General features: G+C 40.6%; 1 protein-coding gene across 1 annotated transcript; it reads left to right on the forward strand.

Moving 5' to 3' along the window:
- Window positions 1-272: 272 nt before the first annotated feature.
- Window positions 273-4,866, forward strand: LOC124054899 (leucine rich adaptor protein 1-like). Its single transcript, XM_046381416.1, has 2 exons — window positions 273-757; window positions 3,303-4,866. The coding sequence occupies exons 1-2, from the start codon at window positions 539-541 to the stop codon at window positions 3,690-3,692; spliced, it is 609 nt and encodes a 202-aa protein (XP_046237372.1). The 5' UTR covers window positions 273-538; the 3' UTR covers window positions 3,693-4,866.
- The last annotated feature ends 14,110 nt before the right edge of the window (window positions 4,867-18,976 follow it).

An 18,976-nucleotide genomic window follows, 5' to 3' on the forward strand; every position in this document is an offset into this window, starting at 1 on the left:
CGCACCATAGCAGGATCTCCTTGAAATGGAATGCAGCCTTGTCACACCTGTGAATACCCTGCTGTGACATGTCAGAATACATGCTGTGCAACCAGTCCATTTGTAATCCCTGAAAAATGTATTCCCTTGCGTACAGGAATCCATTTTTTTTTCACAACATCCCGGTGTCGTCTCACCTGCCTGGTTTCTGGTTTCAGAGGAAGCTCCCTTGTGGGAGGGCCCACGGAGAGCACGTTGAGGGTTAAAGTCTCTCACGAGTGGTCACACGCTCGAGTGGGAGGTCTGTCTGTGGATCAGCGGTGCGGGAGATCCAATACGAAGCGTTTTTGACTCTACTATTCATTCCCTTAACGGCGTGAATAAAGTTGTAAAGAGCACGCGCCTGTTGCTACTTTTCGCTACTTCTGTGAAGTCTCGCGCGTCCTCGCCAGCAAATCATCGGGGATATCTCGCTCGCTCGCGGCTCTGTCATTTACTCCCCACCCTGCTCTGCTCCAAAGCACCCACTGAAAACCTGTAATCTGTCTGACAGTCTACAATGGACGAGGATAGCAACTTGTTGCCCGAGTTGAAGGACATAGAGACAAAATTGGGTCGAAAAGTCCCGGATGGTCTCATCCGTTCACTGGTGGAAGGAAGACGTCAGGACGAGCACGAGAAGTCGACGGCGGCGCACTTAATGAACTGCAAGTGTTGTACTAATTCTACGGATTTGCAAAGGCTGGAGAGCAAAATGTTATTTCTGAGACAAGAAATGGTAAGTATCCTTTCCCCCCACCTTGTTTCCTGTTTAAATGAAAGAGGCATTTGTTAATTAGCCGTAAATAGTATAAACATTGTGGGATTAGTGACACAGCTGGGAAAATAGAAAGAGTAGTGATACGTGAATGTGTCTCATTATTGTGGTCGAAGTTTACTGTGTTGTAATTCCAAGCCAGGTCACCAAGACTTTATTCAGACATCAGAGCAGTTTATTTATGTAGGCCCACACACGTTCATGAATGAATAAACACCGTTGGATATGAAGGCCTACCAATTTAGCATGCTTCACGACAGTTTAGGTTTTCACATGTCTATTTTTTTTCTGGCATCCATTCCTGAGCTCACAGGAAATGCTCAGGCTGTGTGCCATATGTAAGAACAGTGGGTTGTTAAACGCAAAGTTCCAGTGCTGGGTGTTGTGCCTCATTGCATTAAAAAGCAATGTGAAGCCTGAGGTCAGCAGGTGATGCTCATTCACACCTACAGTCCACAGAGACCACGATGAACTCCCCTCACCTCAGCCTCACCCACCCTGTTGTTATTCATGTCCAATAGCGCCTGTCTTAACAACCTTCCCATGATAATATAATTCTGTCTGCTAACACTGACCATGAAATTATTTTCCAAATGTCACGCTCCTTAGACTGAAGCTGTGTCAGAGTCTCGGCAAACCCCGGTTTAAAGTAAGGTCACGGAAGGTATTAGGAGTCCTGAGCAGATGGCCTGGCTGACCGATTTTTCAGACAGTAGTTGGGCTGCATCACGGCCAGCAGACTGTCCAGTCACCCACAGGCTGTGGTGATGGGCTTAAATTTAATGTGACTGGGGGTAGTTGAGGACTGTAAGTGGCACATTTTGTATTTACAAATGTAACAATCCCTTACTTCAGTTATACTTCAGTTTTGCTGATATAAGAGGAAAAAAAAAATTAGCTGACTTTGAAAAAACTGATTAAGTGTGATTCCATTAGTGGTCTCTTCTTCTTAAACTGCTCATTTAAATTTTGGCCTGTCTTGGGCTTTCCTATTTTTATGGCTCCCTTCACAGCTTGCTCACTAATCCCATTAGTCTGCTCTGTTTTGGTATTCACAAGTCTGGTCCACGGACACAGACACACACACATTTTTGTGTGTTTGGCTAATTGTTAACATTATTTTTAGAGGCTGAAATAATCAGCAGTGTATCAGAGGAGCAAATGAACTCGAAAATGTGCTGTTCCCATAAAGGTTAGGGACTAGCTCTTATTAGTGTCATATGACAAATGTTGTTGTCGTTTCAGACAAAATTATGCCGCAATAATTGTTTTTGCAAAACTCGTTTTGTGATATCAACCCACTGGTGTCGTCTTATTAACATGCGATAGCTGCCTGAACTGAAATTCCAGTATGACTCCATCTGCTCCTCTTCCGTCTGTGTGTATAAAGCGGGTGGTTATGCTCACAAAGCAAACACACCGGCAGCAATGGGCGCTAAGTGAAGGCTGATTGCAAATCCTCTCCAAAGAAAGGCTGTTGTGTCAAGCCAGCTGTCTGTAGTGCTGTACCAGGCCCGTCTGCCTTCATCTGCCTCAATGCATTTTGAATGTAGCAGGCTGCTCCAGCTGTCCATTGACCATTTTTCATTCTGACTGGGTGTTTGTCACCCAGTAGACACAGGGGTCTCGCTTTGAATGACTCCATCGGCTGTCCACTTCCATCCCCAGTCAATAGCATGGTTTGTCATGGCAGGGAGTTAAATCAATGGCCATACTGTGTAAAGTAGGCATATCATTCATAATCCTGGACTCTAACTGTTTCCTGGCTGTGCTGTTACACGACAAGTCGCTTTTCCGGTGCCACATAGTTAAGTGTCTCGTTCACAAAAGAGCCTGGTCGTTTAAACAACATAGCACATGGTGTTCTGGCCAAGAGCAGACATTAGAATGCTAACAATGGTTGAAGGAAACAATTGTTACCGCAAGGTTCACTTAATCTGATCTGGGGCCTTCCCTCATGTTACATGATCTTCATCAGCAGATGTTTTTTTTTTTCTCAGTTATTTTCAAATTGTTCAGATTCCTTTGTTTTACATCCATGATGGGCGTCAATTTTCTGATGAAAATAATGAAAGCTCCAGAACAGTTACTATATGGACTATGTGGTAAGATTGTTTTCTCAACTGCTGTGTTCAAGTTCTGAAGCGAACTTTGAACCTCAGTGCTAACAATAGTTAGCAATGATGATGGTACTGGTTTTGTATTATATTGGCTTTAATTGTTCTTATCCTGTGTATATTGTTTGATGTAGCTTAGCTCAGTTTTGACTGATTTTCATTTATGAACTTAATTTATTCTGTCAGCAGTTTGACAAAAAAAAAAAGAACAATGATACCAATTCTCAAAAAAATTCAGAAAATCACATGCGATAATGGCCAGGCCTCTCCCTAATGCTAAGCTAACTGGCTAACTAGCATTATGATGTACCTCAGAGTACAGTATCAATCTCATCATCAAATTCTTTATAAGGTCACCATTAAGAACCATGTGTTTCTTCTACTTGTAGGCACATCTGCGAGCCATTGACGTGAAACTGATGCAGCAGCTCATGTCAATCAACGAGGGTATCGAGTCCATCCGTTGGATGATTGAAGACAAAGGAGGCGTGGCCAGCCAAGAGGGTAGCTTGACGGGCAGCTTGTACAGCCTATCGGACAGCCAAGACGATACCTCACTGCGAGGCAGCTTCAGCAGCTTGAATGATGGTAACAGTGATGGGCTCGACGGTCTGTCTGTGGGTAGTTACCTGGACACTCTAGCAGAGGACGTCCTGGACAACCCTTCGCCGACAGATCTGGACTGTTTTGTGGATAAAACAGTTATTGACGGTGATGGTTTCAGCAAATCGCCACTGAAACTCAGGGTGGAATCAGATGAATACTACTGCTTTGGATAATGATAAAGTGTGTGGTTTCAGAGACTACTGAGACATTTTGTGAAGAAAGATTTAAATAATAATGTCAAATTAACACAGCTGTCAGATGATTTGTCCCACATGCTTCATATTTTTCTCATTATAGCAACAGCCAAGATGTTGGCAAGACTTACCAAATGTCTCATGTTTTTGTTTTGTTTTTTCCTTGAAACCAGCTTCATTGTATTGTGGATCAAAAAACACCTCATGAAACCATTACCACTTAATGCCACACCAAATACAAGCTAAAACATCTTAACAATTCTTTATGTCTTAATATTTTATCATGCAGGTCAGTTAAATTGAAAAGGTGCTCTATTATGTTTAAAGACTGTATTTATTGTGGAGTCATCCAATACCTCAGCAGTTTGTTTTTCACAATTAGAGTACTTCCTAGTCTAAAATTGCTTAAAGATGAGGTGAATAAAAGCAGCAGCTTTAGCTGAATAGCATTTCCTTCTTCCTTTGTTCTTTTTTATTTGTGGAAAATTCAGTTTTGTGTGAGTTCAGCCACAATCAGCTGATCTAAGCAAAGGAGTAGATTAGGCTTTAACAGCCATTTGGAAAATTGGATATTTCACACTGAGCGATTCTTGAGGTTAAACTGTTTAAAGTGGCAAAGTGGTAAATTAAAGTGTTACAACAAGTGCAATTTTCTTCTATGCCAAATTTTAAGCACCACCTACTGTAAATCTCAAGCTTTTAACTATTTTGACTTGCATGTTTTGACTGATGGAAGCTAAACTGAACCCGACTCTGAAACAGAAGAACTTACATGTACACAAAAGAGATTAGTAGCACATTCAAAGCACAGATGCTTGACTGAAAACCAAAGTAATGATTGTCTTACAGATAACTTAAGCCTGAGGCAAAAACCTGTTCACACCAGATGGGAGATTTTTAGATGGTGGACATATGTGAAACACATGCTTTATTTGTGGGCATGTTTTAATTCTCTGTTGCCAAAAGAAGGTGTAAAGAGAGCTCCACATTGCTGTACATTCATTTGTTGTTTTAGCTTTAAACTCCTTATGTTGATTTGTTTGACATGTGTATTTTATTTTGCCTGCTTTTGGAGAAAAAAAAAAGATTTTATTGATTGCTCTTAATTTTGTTGTGGAAATGAAATAATATATTGTGATTTTCCTCTTGCTCACATTGTGTAAGTTTTTAATGCAAGTGTTCCGTAATTCTCAATTTTTAGAAACCAAAAATAGTTCACTGAACCCATTTTGAAATCTCAATGAGATGTAAAGTGAACATTATGGTGGTTTCCTTTTTGGGAAAGTTTAAGTTAAGAATAATCTCTTAGTAATGGAGTCGGGCTTTGTGGTTCTCTGTGTAATGTGGCATAGAAAATTACCCTCATTCTTTCATGGTGTCACTCCATGTCATTTCACTTGATAAAATGCAAAACCAGGAAGATGCTTCTAAATTTGTCAAATTGCTGCTTATTTGCGCCCTTTAAAATTCCTGAGCTGTTAGCTCAGGAATGTCATTTGGGATATTATTTAGGGTGGCATACCAAGTATTGTTATAAACGAGGTATCTTGTTACCAAAAGCTCATGATTGTCTGTCATAAGTGTAATTCTTGGACTGAAAATAACCCCAATCAAAAATGAGACAGAATTGCAATTGAAATGCCAGCCAAGCAGAATATGTAATGATCAGCTGTGGTATTTTCATTTTTCTGCATCTTGCTAGCTTCTTATCTTTCATATGATAATTGAAGTTTCAGTATGCAGGGAAAGCCATTATAGGAAAGATGAGAACCTTGGTCTCTTTGGCTTGCAAATAAATGAGTGGCCATGGGGCACGGTACTTGACTAGTTCTCAGACTGGGAGCTGAAGTCGGGGCTTGGCCTTGGGACTGCTGTCTTGTTATATTAGTTCACTTAGTTCAGAGAGCTGTCTTGTGGTAGGACCTCAACTTATATGGAACTAGCATTCATGAAATCGTGGTTGAAGGATTTCATGGATGTTTTCTTAAGGCGTGACAGCTCTTCTTGAATCATATGAAATGCACAAAGGACACTCTTGGGTGTTACATTTGTTCCAGACAGATATAATCACTTTATCCAGGCACATTAAGTGTACTTGTAACTTTGTCAAAGCAGCTTTATTTGGTTTTATGGTGCCTTTCCTTATCTCTACCTCCCACAGGCTTTGGCAAGCTTAAGCTCCCTGTCAAGTTGACCCATACTGAGGCCTCTAAACCAAAGAGCCTTGCGAATGGCAGCATGACCTCCTTGTCAGCAATTTACTTTAAATCTCAAAAAAATTGCTCTCAACTTCCCCAAAGGTCACATTTTAACAAATGTAAACATGACCTGACTTACCAATATCCCTCCGGAGAAGATGTTGTGACAAGAGCCAGTGGCCTTGAAATAATTGGACATACAGGACTTGTTCTGCAAGTTTATATTGTAATATGTCTGAATCAGAATCACTCAGAGCTGCATGGTATGCTACACATAAACAGAAGTTGCCTTTCCCCTTCCTTAATAGGTGTCCATTTCCTACGTGAAAGGGAAAACCAGTTGACACGACCAAATCTTCAAGTTACATCCACAAAAACGGACGGTGAACTTTTTTTGTGAGAGCTGCAAGCTTACATTTTTCCCTCAATATGAGCAAAGTACGTAATGACTATATAATTGTTCCCCTTAGAAAGTGAGAGAGAAAACCCAGTTTCAAGTTCAAGTTTGTCAAATTGTTCTGTCAGCAATTACAGTCAGCCTGCTCTGAGGGTGAATGACATGCAGGCTTTGCAGAAAACAAACAAAGGGAAAATTGGATACAGTCCTCTGAGTTTGATGCACAGTGCAAAACAATGATTTATTCATTCCCTAGTTAGTCCTCAGTTACTTCACTTATTCTCCTGAAAAAATTACACTTGCTTACAGTCGAGACAGAGGATTCCAGCAGGGATCCATTAGCAAATTAGACGCTGAGGTTGGACCTGTGCCACAGGATGAAGAGAAACCAATACCGTCTGGTATCTGGGAAACTGTCACCGTGCTACTAAATGAGGACATGGGATACGGGTTACTGAAGTAGTTTTGGGGGGGATGGGGAGGGATCAAAAGAGCCAGAGCCACAGTGGACCCCTGAGACAGGAAGCTACACAGATACCTATACACACAATTGTCAAGTTATTTTATGCTGGTTTAATAAGATTTTCTCTCATTGGGCTTGTGGTTTGTTTCAAAGTTCAGTTAGTTTTCATACAACTTTATATAGACCGGAGAACTCTATAAACATTACTGTTTTATTCAAGAGAATGTAAGTCTTGTGCATGACTTCATTATTAATGTGTGTGATGGCTCTGTGTGCTGTGTAGCCAAGCTAATACTTGTGATGGATGTAGCACATTAGATCAACCATGTCAGCCTTATTGCATTTCCAGACTTGAGGAGCTCCATGTTAGGAGATTTATCACATGGAAAACTTAATATGTCCTCTCCCATAGAATTAATATCTTGTTTCAGCTAGGAAAAATACTTAATGAATGTCAAGAGTAACCGCAACCCTCTTGTTGTGCTTAACATGAGATTTTCTGCACTACCAATGTGATGATAGTGCTCGACTTCAAAATGATTAGATTATTACATAAGGGGAAGTCATATATGTGTGATATGTCAGGAAAACATCCGTTATGGGGAGATTAAGTCTTGATGGAGCTCTCGATTGGCTTTCTGCCAAGCATATCCTTGAGAAACTGCTCTGCTCCTGGGAACCCGCTGTTACCAAAAGCAGCAGCACTGTTTTCCTCAGTGCAAATATTAAACATTAACAATGGCCTGCCACTGCTCTCATAAATTATCTCAGAGATTTCAGAAAAGAAAAAGAAAAACAGTCTTTGTAAGCTTCTGTAAACAGCACATAGAAAACATTTGAGAAGCCCAAATACAGAAAGTGGCCAGACTGAGAACGCATTACTCTCCAAGCTAGTGAGATAGATAGATAGATAGATAGATAGATAGATAGATAGATAGATAGATAGATAGATAGATAGATAGATAGATAGATAGATACTTTATTGATCCCAAGGGAAATTCAAGTGAGGCCACATATATTTCATGGGGTTATTTTTTTTTATCCCCATTAACAAAGACTTCTTGATTATTTATCAGATATAGTTACAAAGACTAGGAATCCCCCCATGAGACAAATTCTGGGCAATTTGAGTTTGAATAGTCTTTGTGAGTCTCATGATGGAATGGATTACATCTGAATCGCTGCAGTCTGAAATGTTGTCACAAAATATTTACGTTGCTTAACTGAAGAGACAAGACTGAAAAGTAATATAGGTAACAGTGAATGTGGTGGGCAACTTTTTTTTTTTTCCAGAGGGTCATACTGAATTAGATAAAGTTAGCAAAGGGCCACAAATTGGGCCATTTATTATTGCAAATTAGAACATTTTTAAACTGACCTTTGTTATCTCTGCAGTGTGCTTGTTGTGTCCACCATACAATCTTTCAAGAATTCACTGTCAAAGAAAGACTTGCTCTGTTTGACAAGCTTGACAATATGTAACTTTCATTGCCAATTCTTGGATGGTCGACTGCTTTGTGAAAAATATCCTGCCCAGATTTAAGGTGGAACACAGTTTCATTTGACCCTTTTTTGCTTTTACTTTTTCCTACAATGACAAGATTGTGGCATGTGGCATTTTGTCTCTTTATGTTTTATGCCTTGAACACCACAATACTCTAAGAGAGTATATTGGTGAATACTAGAACATTTAGCCGCTTAAGAGACAGAATTTCCCTTTGGTGTTAGTAGAGACCCTTTATGCTAAGACTAAGGATTGGCCAGTTAGTCATAAGGATTGGCCAGTTCATCATTATTAGTCATTTAAGGAGTGTAACCTTTACCCAGAATGTGAGTGAATTTCACCTTCATTCTACGAATGGCCATATAAACTGGTAATAATCCATGTGTAGCTGTACAGCAGGTTCAGTCATAGGCTGTGTTTGGTGTTCTGTATTCGGTGCCTGACCACACGATCACAGGCCTTGCTGTTGAGCCAGCTGAGATTAAACAGCAGGCTGCATCAGCCAGGAACCTTCACCAGATAGAGAGCAGAGAACAAAACAAACCTCTATCCCATTTGATCCCCGTTTTTTCACTCCCTTTCTTTCTTTCTATCCGGGCCAGGAAGCCTTTCCGTGACTATATTAGGAATCAAAGGGGCTTCGACAGAAGCCACTGACCCTGCCAGAGCTTTTGAACTTAGGCTTTGCTCTTTGACAGAAAAGTTGTGAGTCATGAAAGAGAAAGAGTGAAATATGTGTGTTATCATAGTTGCTTTGAAGTTTAAGGAAGCTGTAGCATCTCAGTGTATGTGATCATCAGGGCTCTATGGGATAGCCTTGTCCATGTATTTGATTTGTTATGCGAAATAAGAAATTAGTCACAACCAGCCTTAAGATATTTTCACAGTGATTATTTCCTCACTGCTTTTAACCAGTGAGTAACTCCCTGCAACAGGCAACATGAAGCCAAAAGGTCAAAAATGCTTTCAAGTGTTTCCTGGCAACAAGATGACCCTGTGTCATTAAAGGAGCAGATCTGCGGCTACCCCAGCTCTGGCTGACAAACGTGGTTGACAAACATGGTTGACCAAAATGTTTCCCTGTGGTTGACGGCTTTGTAATTCCCTGAACACTCAGGTCAAATGAGGGCAGTTTGGGGTCAACAGGAAAGCATTACAATTGATTGACCCATAGGGGTCAAGTAGCGTTGATCTGATGACTTTGTGGTGAAAAAGTTTGGATACCAACTCTACCAGTTTGCTAGATATAAGTTCATGCTTTTGTTCTGCTTCTTCTACTTCTTCTGCATAAAGATCTCGATTTTAAGTGAATTACTGCCAGTTTTAGAAAAAAAAAATGTTGCCATAGGCATGTATGTTGTGTTTAGTCCAAGAATTCTTCTTACTTTTATTTCAAGGCTTATCGAGAATTCTGCTGAAGAATTTCATAATTCAGTCACTGTTGCCTGAAGTGCTTCATTCTGTGAAGTCCTTCCTTTAATCTGTTGCTTTCTTCACATACAACTTCTGGACCTATTTATATTCTATCTTAACTACTGTTCACGTGACTATTGCAGCTTTAATGCCACTATGGTATGACATTTTCCCCAGTCATTCTGTCTGCACTCTCATAAACTGTCATCCTGCCTGGGAAAGAGACATGATCCTCTTGGGAAAGTACAAATATTGCACTCCCCCATAAGTGTCCTGTGAGGCAAGACCCTCCCATGTTCGCCTCATGACACTGCTGTTGTCTGATGTCTGTCCTCTTGTGAAATTTGTCTTGTAATCTAAAATCATAATTGTATTGCTTTTGTACCAATCATTCAGTAACCAAACTGACCCTTTATCCATAGAGTATTTCAATTAATTATCAGTCTTCTAAATGTTTCTATCTGATCAACATGATATGTGTTTCAAAAACCCCAGTCTGATCCATGAGAACCAGACAAAGCCTTATTTGTCAGACCTTTCAGTCATGATGTGCTAAAATGCGGCGCAAATTGAGTTTCGTCCAATTCTGATAAATAAGTAAAATCCTCTTTTTCCTGCCTGGTGGCACTGATGGTTGAAAAAAGTTCCCAAGGCCATCCAAGTTCAGACTTCAAAACTTGCCACTAAAGCCCTCCCATGCATCTCAAAACCAGTGTAACAGGACCTGGAGGATTTCACTCAAATGCTTTGGTTCAAGAGGTAAAGGACCTCTAATATCTAGGGGGATTAGGATGTAAGACTGGAAAGGTTTCCTTGGCACCCTCTTAAAGCCCCTTCATTCAAAACCAGAGCTTCAATGAAAACACAAGATCATTTCTACTCGAGCAGGATTTCTGCCTGATAGTCTCCTACTCATCAGGGTAATTCTGGAAGGTTTTATTACCATCGGGCCCCATCTACCTGAAAGACAGCATGCAAAAGAACTGTAGAGTTTAGAGTCAGGGTGTAAATATTGAGGAAGAGCTGGAAGGAAAAGACACATGATATTAGAGTCTAACCCTTTCCAGTCCCTTTAACAAATCTCTATTTGTCATGACTTTAAGTGATACAAAACAATTAATCAAAGGCACTGATTTGTAGATGTTCATCAAATTATCTATTTATGTAAGGGTGTCTATGAAAAATATTGGGGTTTGGACGTGGCTGAGCTTTATGTTCTTAAAAAAAACAAGGCCCTTCTGAGAATTATGAGCCCAGTCTGTTTCCCTGAGTGTTAAATACTATCATTTTGTTACTTTCATTGGCATCTGATCATGTGCAGAGGGTTCCCTTTAGCATCTGAATGAGATACACCAGGCTTTAATGTACATCCAGTGCAACCACAGCCACCCTCAGATGACCAGAGTAACTGCACAAAGTGAAGTAAATCAGCAAAGTGAGTGGTAGTACTTATGCCTAAACTTTACCAAAGAGCCGCTTCATGTTAACCACATGTTAGAAAGGCTTTGTGGCCGGAAGGGTTTGTGTGTCACCCATAGCTGCTAATGATAACCTTTAGCATCTGTGGGCAACTTGTGCTTCTGGATGTGATGTGCTGGTCATGTGGCAAAGTGTCAGTATCTGGCAACTCTGGATAAAATGGTTGGAATTACTAATATTCTCTCTTGATCCTTCCCTTGACTTAAAAAATCCCACCAATCATTTTTGTACAGTCAAGAGGCATTAAGAAGATAGTAATGATTTTGAAATCATTTCCAGGTGTCCATACTGCAATGTCCATGGACATTCAAGCTGGACAAAACAAACTTTTCTTATTTCTTTCGACTTGCTGTGTTGTTCCTCTCCTCCAAACATTTAACCCAGACTGTGAACAGTTGGAACCCCACACTGCTGAAATAACACCATGCTTTTGTCTTGACTTGTCTCTGATTACTGCGGCACTCAGTCTCCCAGCCCCCACGTACATACCCTATGGGGATAGCCACCTGTCTCCTCTGACTCCTGGGATGCCTCCCTGGCCTAACAGACAACTCTTTGTACTGGGGGGGGTAAAGCCTCTTAGCAGGCTGTTACTGATAGGACTCAAGAGATTGCTGCTGTCAGGGAGGGGTTAAAGCAGTGCATTACAGTGAGGTTGTTCACCTACTGATCACCAGAGACACAGATAAATTTTTTTTATGAAGTTCTCACATGCAGGTTTTGTGCTAAGCCATGTAGTCAGTCGTACAGTGCAGCCCAGCCAAGGTGACACCAGCTTTAATACACAGTGTAGCTGCTGCAGAGATAGATAACTGACCTAACTGTGTTCGGGCCTCTGGCAGTTTGTGTTAATGATTGCCTCTGCACAGATCATCATTTGAATCACTGGTGCACGACACATTGACAGCTTGTCTGCGTAGTTAGTCAGATGTGCGGATGCTCTGCCCCCTTCCCACCTTCTCTCTTGAGTGCCATGGCCTCATAGGTGAGGATGTTGTACTTGCTCGAAAGACTAATGAAGACAAATGATCATGCAGATTGCTGATAGGGTAAAAGTGCTAGAAGAGCAAGATAGATTTCCTGACCTGTTAAACTGTGAATCCATTCAGTTGTGAATTACTCTGCTAATGGATTTTTAGGAACATTTCCTTATCCATTTACACTTGCCTGGAAAAAGTTTTTACATTTTAATGACCTTATAGAGATCCAGTGAATATTTATTATTGACATCAAAGGAAATTGGACGACCATGACCGCCATTTGCAAAGTGCTTCATATATTCTGAACTCGAGGTTCATTTGCTCTTCTTTTCTGGAACTTCCGAGTGTATCTCTCAGCCTTACTGGGACTCCTTCACGCCAAATCGGGCATTCTGGCGATTAGCATAGACTGGATACAACTGGATAGCGCCCTGTTTTGGGACCAACAGCGTTTTCACAAAAGCTTTCTCCGTCCGCAACAAGTTTGCACACCATTTTTCCTCTCCTGCTGATGCAGTTTTTTGGCAGCGTGGTGTTGTTTTAGGCACTAAGCAACATAATAGATGCACAAGGCAATTTGGCTGACGTCTGTGATACTATCTATTTCACCCAGAGACTGAATATATCATGTAAAGCAGTGCTTATACTAAAAGAAGAAAAAATTTCATTATGAATATCATTGTATTAGGCCATATTTATAGTGTTAGTTCTGTGCTACTTAGGTCACATAATAACAAGCGGTCTTAAACAGCAAATATGTCAAATACCAACCATTGTTTGATTTTTAGTTATTTTAAATACCAGGTTTCCAAACATTGGGAGAGAAAAGGTCAAGGACCACAAAGTTCTCCAGCCGAATATTTTATCACTGATCCCAGGGTAAAGAATGAACCTGCACACAATCCACCACATCCAAACAGAATGTGAAGTCTTCTGTAGTTTTTGTTTTTTTAATGAATGTTTCAACCCCAGAGGAAAACAACAAAGAAAATTCTACAAAATAAAAGCTGCTAGGGGCGGCACGGTGGTGCAGTGGTTAGCACTGTCGCCTCATAGCAAGAGGGTTCCAGGTTCGAATCCCGGTCTGGGCCCTTCTATGTGGAGTTTGCATGTTCTCCCTGTGCCTGCGTGGGTTTTCTCCGGGTACTCCGGCTTCCTCCCACAATACCAAAAACATGCACATTAGGTTAACTGGCTACTCTATATTGTGGGAGTGTGTGGTTGTTTGTCTTTGTGTGTTGGCCCTGCGATTGACTGGCGACCAGTCCAGGATGTACCCCACCTCTCGCCCGTAGTCAGCTGGGATAGGCTCCAGCCCCCCCGCGACCCTGACGGATAAGCGGTATAGAAAATGGATGGATAAAAGCTGCTAGTTCTTTCTTTCTGAAGTGTTGGGAGTTGAAATTCATTGGGAATCTCAGGATCTTGGCAAACAATGCAACATAGCAGGGATTCCATGACAGCCCACTTCTGAATACAGTGGGAGGATAAATGCATGGCTGCAACAACAACAAAAAACCCTTTCTCTGTTGTTGTATGGATGTTGACATTCCATCTCCAGATGATAATATTTTGTAGCACTATAAATGTTTAGTCCGGGTTAGTCGTACATCATGTGGAGGTTACTTCGGCATGTATACAGTGTAGTTTTCTAGATCTGTTTTCTGTGCAAAACAAATGCATACAGCTTGATTTAGTTTATCACTGAGAACCAAGCATTTTGTGCATTTAGTTGACTGTTAAATTGATGCAAAATTCCTACCTTACCAGTCAAAGGAGCTGAACAAAAGGCATTTTTTGGATGCTGATTGAACTGGAGCTAAATGATTTGAAATACAATGAAGAATCGTCTCTGGGCTTGTTTTCATTTACATGAAAAAAGATGAGATTTACCCATTCTGTTCACACAACCCTAAAGACAAGCCATTATGCAAATCACAATCCGTTACTGAAAGAAATGCTCATTCCTCAACATCAAATTGTGACAAGTTTACTGTTTGGAGTGATCGGATTCTTCTCAGTCATTTTTCTTTTTTCTATCCAAAAGTCAAATATGACTGAAAACCAAAAGCAAAACTGTCTTTGAAATCTTCACAAGTTTTGGTGACAGTCACGCTCTGTGTTTTCTTTATATGATGAATGATGATGCAATACAGTGATTGCACTTTGAAGAAATAAGTGCACTGATCTTTAAAGCATAGAAAATAACAGGATATCTGTGGCAGTCTATTCTTTCCGCACATACAACAGGATGTGAGTGCAAGTCGATGACCTTGCCAAGGTGAATTAAAGCCTGTCAAATCATGTGAAAGAGTTTGCTAATGATGTCATGTGTTAGCAAGGCCCTGCAGCCATGCCTGTTGGCAGCTCACTTTCTGTGCCTGTTAAAAACCAAAAATGTGCTGACTATTATTTTCACAACAACAACTCTGACTGGGCCGATGGCTGCATTTTTAATCCTAGAAGTCATTAAATGAATATTCCAAGCAAGGTAGCAATTTAGCTAAAGATAATCCCATTTTATTGTTGTAAACGATGATGAATGGCGACGCCACTGTCATTTGATTCGCCTGAAACTGGTTCAACATAACAACATATCCAGGGTGCATAAATCAGCTTGACTGCTTCCAAATAACAGGTTTATGCAGCTCTGACGGAAAGTTTTTCTTTGAATACCCTACAGCTTTAGCATGATGGATGCCTTGTGTTGGCTGCTGACACCCGTGAGGTCTCTTTACCTTCTCAGGTCTAGTGAATATGCTCTCAAGCGACCAGCTTGGAGCGCTTCGTAAGTGGCTGAAGGGCATTAATTGTTTCGAAACGACTGTCATCTGGTCTTGAGAGAAACAGCTATTTTTGCATTAGCATTTTGCGATGGCGTAAAACAGATGCACATGAATGTAATTGTGATACTCCTTAAAAATATTTTCCCTAAGATGCTTTTGCAGAATAAGCCAGACTCAAGCATTTGTTTTTATCTTCAGGAAACATACAACATTGTCACCCAGTTGCATTTCTTTCTTTATTACTAATGTGACAATGGCACCAGAGTCTTATCAGATAGCCATCAATCCAGTCTGAGTGTCACCATGGCGGTTTCTTTTAATTTGCATTGACTTGATGGCAGTAGGGAAGCTGAAAGCTTGTGAGACACGTTTCTGTTCTGTCTGATTTTACAATGACTGGAGGACATGCTTGCATCTGTTTAAAGCCTGGAATTCACTCAGGAAGTAAAAAACCAGTCACCCAAAAGAGCTATCTGGCATCTGTGATCTTGATGAAAAGGAACAATGTGCAGTGGCTCCAAACACTTTAGCAGCAACAAGACACAAGACCTGAAGCACCGGAATACACTAACCTGGTCAGGGTCAAATAAACATGTTTTAAAGCTCTGCTGAGGTCTGCCTAAAGCCTGCAGCGGTCTCGTTTAGAGGCAAATGGAAGTCCTCGTAAATCAAGCAGAGCTGGATATAAAGTGCAGCACCTTAAGTACTGTCACAGCAGTGTCATGTTTTGCCACAGAACAGCTTCATTTATTACTGCTGTTGGATAAAAAGAAAAAAAAGTCTTGTTTAAAGTGACATTTGAATTTAGACATTCTTTGAGCTTCATACCTGTGATTCTTTAAAAACTTGCAATGCATTTTTAAGCAGTTCCTCCCTCGTGACGCTTTCGTGAAACTTGTTCTTGCACAGTTCATGCACTGCATGTTGTTTACAGCTTGTCAACTGGCTAAAACTTAACTTGGGCTAAATTACATCACCACTTTGTTCAAATAAGCAGTTTTAGGGCTTCCTCAAACTGTGGGAACCTTACTGTTAGGGCCAAACCCTTTTTACTATTTATGGTTGTGTCTGAGAATGTAACCTTGCAAGAATGTCCTCAAAATCTCATCATTACAGCTTAGCAGTATTATTTAGGATCATCAAGCCATCGCTGAACTGCTACTCAACACATGATAATGATAGAGAAGCAAAAAAGCTGCAAGTATACCTTCAGACTCAATAAATCCTCATAGACTCAGTTTATGACTTTATCAAACCTTTGTTACAGTATAATTACAATTATAGCTTAAGGTGAGATAGTGTTTTTATGCTTTCATGATTAAAAAAAACAGACCTAAGACTGCAGAAAGTTCTCTGGGACAACAGAATATGACCTATGAACTATGAATTTTCTCATTTCTCAAGGGGCTGACAGCTCCAGATGACGTATGGCTCACCCTTCCATCATGCTAAAAATTCACAGCAATTGTAACCCAATCTTAAATAGGGGTTAAAGCCTGGGCTGGCGGCTTGATAACAGGGGGCTCTAAAAATGTCGTCCTCAGAATTTAAGAGTGCTTGGCGTGAATTAACATCAGACCTCCAAGCTGAAGCCTGAGCAAGTAGCACTTTAAGAAAAAGGTTATTTATGGTACGTCATTTAATTTGACACTCATTTCTATGTAACGGCATGGGCAGGTTTGCTGAACAAAGACGGAAAATGTGCTCAAACAGCAGCAAGGGCCGCGGGCAAAAATGGGCTTTCAACACTGGCTCATTTTTCCACCCTGCCTTAAAATCAATAGGAGGCCTTTTTTAAACCGGCAGTGCAGAGGGATGGCAGTCAATACAGGCTACTAATGAATGTAGAACAGTGTGTTTGCCAGATCTTCATTATTGTGTGTTTTAGCTGCATCAGTCTGTCAGTTGGTCCATCACCTTTAATATGTTTTAATGCAGGGCTATTTTTGGTCTGAACAACCACTGAAGATGGTGATGGTAAACTTGTACCTGATTAGAATTAGCACTTTCATTGTAGGCATGTTGATGATGTTAGCATTTAGCTCAAAGCACCGCTGTGCCTAGGCCTCGAGCAGCTGGCATGGCTTCAGTCTTTTTTTTTTTTTTTTAAGCTCATAACAGCAGGAGTTCATGGACTATGTCCTCATAACATGCTGAGTTAAATATGTGATCTGTATTAGCATGAGGGAATGATACTTTGAATGCTGGTTCAACAGCCCTGCAGTCATGTTCTTCTGCAAGGTCAGACATGTGTACCTCGCAGAGGCAAACGTAGGTGATCCTACCCTCTGCTCTGCAAACATTTCCCAGTGACTGTGTCAATGCATTACTTTACACACAGCTCATAAAATGATGATTACACACTCTGCCTTATCAGGCTTCAGCTGCGGTGATGTAATTTGAAGCTGTAACTGAAATGCAAACATACCAAGAGAAACACGCAAGGTGTGTTTAAGACAAGCCTTATGGTGCAGTCGCTTCCTGTTATCAGACAGAGGTCAGACACAGATAAACTATAGTTTACTGTATGAGATGGGTTATTAAAAACTGTCCTGTCTGAGCTGACTCTACTGTTTGTATTGCTAACGTGTAATAACATCAGTTAAAGGTTTAACGCCAAACATTTAATGTCAGTGTTTGGTGAACATGTGCTCTGTTGTCTGTGTAAACACGATCCTCAGCCTTCACACTCCGCTTTGTGCAAACACACCAAAGGTGAAGTGGAAATCCGATCTTGCATGATGTCACCCCTGCCTTGGTTAACTCCCAACTCTATTTTAACACAAACGCAAGATTGTACGCTGAGCTTTAGCTTGTAATGAGGAAAACCCCACTGTAAATCATGATAGCATCCAGCTTCCTGCTTGCAAAGTATGATGCTGGCATCATTTTGGGTTCAGGAGAAAATGAAAGCATGTGTTCATTTGTGTCTTAACTGTTGACTCAGAAAAATATAATTGTTCCCATCTAAATAAGTGAAGGTAGTTATACACCTCTTGGTTTGGTCTGGAAATAAGACACCAGAAGGAGATATGTAAATGTGAAATAAACAAATGAAAGCGCCACATAAGCAGGAGTGGATAAAATTTCCCATTTCTTGTCTTACTACCTAATAATTCTACCAGCAATTGCATGACATATTTATCAGTCAGTAATATATCGGTTAGGGTTTCAACTCATTGTTTGTGTTTAATAATCGTTACGTCAATAAAGTTCAATGATATTAATCGAATAAAAGCGTTAAACTTGGATAATGAGTCACTTCCTCTCAAGATAAAAATGTTGAATGAGATAAATGTTCTTGGCATTTGTCATGTTTGTCTCCAGATTCTGTTGTTACCAACAATCACCACTCAGTTTAACTGTAGATACCCCATTGTGCTGAGAGGATGAACTGTCTGCTGACTCAAACAGCACTGATGATTGTACACACCTCCGATGCTAATCTATTTGACTGCAAAGTAAAGACTTAGGTAACAGAGTCAAATGATTGCCTCAGAAACCTTCTCGACTAGCTCCTTCCTTCAAAGCTGTCAAAGAGAAAGAACAGCCACGTTCATCGAGTGGCAATTTCACAGCACTGCCGCAGTGGAAATTTAATTATGTTTGCTAGTTTCTGTATGCATGAGCGATTCATTGTGAAGGCAGGCTGAGAAAGATGACCTTTCAAGAGCCTCTGTTCTAACGACACTCACTGTGTAAAGGAGGCATTCAATTCATGCAAAAGATAGCAGACTCTTTTCCATGACGCTCAAGAGCCCACAAGGCAGATCAGGTATTTGGGAGATGAATGTTGATTAATCAAGCATGTCTGCTCACAGATGCATGTGTTCTCTGTGAACACATTAAACCTGCCCTGACGTATCAGGGCAGGTTTAATGGCAAAATGATTTTTACCACTTGTTAAAACAAGCAAACAAACAAAAATGTTGGCTCTTGTAAAAATATTTTCAAGTGACAGCTTGCCTCTGTGAGCTGCCAGTTTTCAACAATTAGATGAAGAGGAGGTTGGGTATTGAAGGAAGCTGCAGCAGCAAATATGA

Source organism: Scatophagus argus, chromosome 23 (genome assembly GCF_020382885.2).
Source record: "Scatophagus argus isolate fScaArg1 chromosome 23, fScaArg1.pri, whole genome shotgun sequence".
Lineage (NCBI taxonomy): Eukaryota > Metazoa > Chordata > Actinopteri > Scatophagidae > Scatophagus > Scatophagus argus.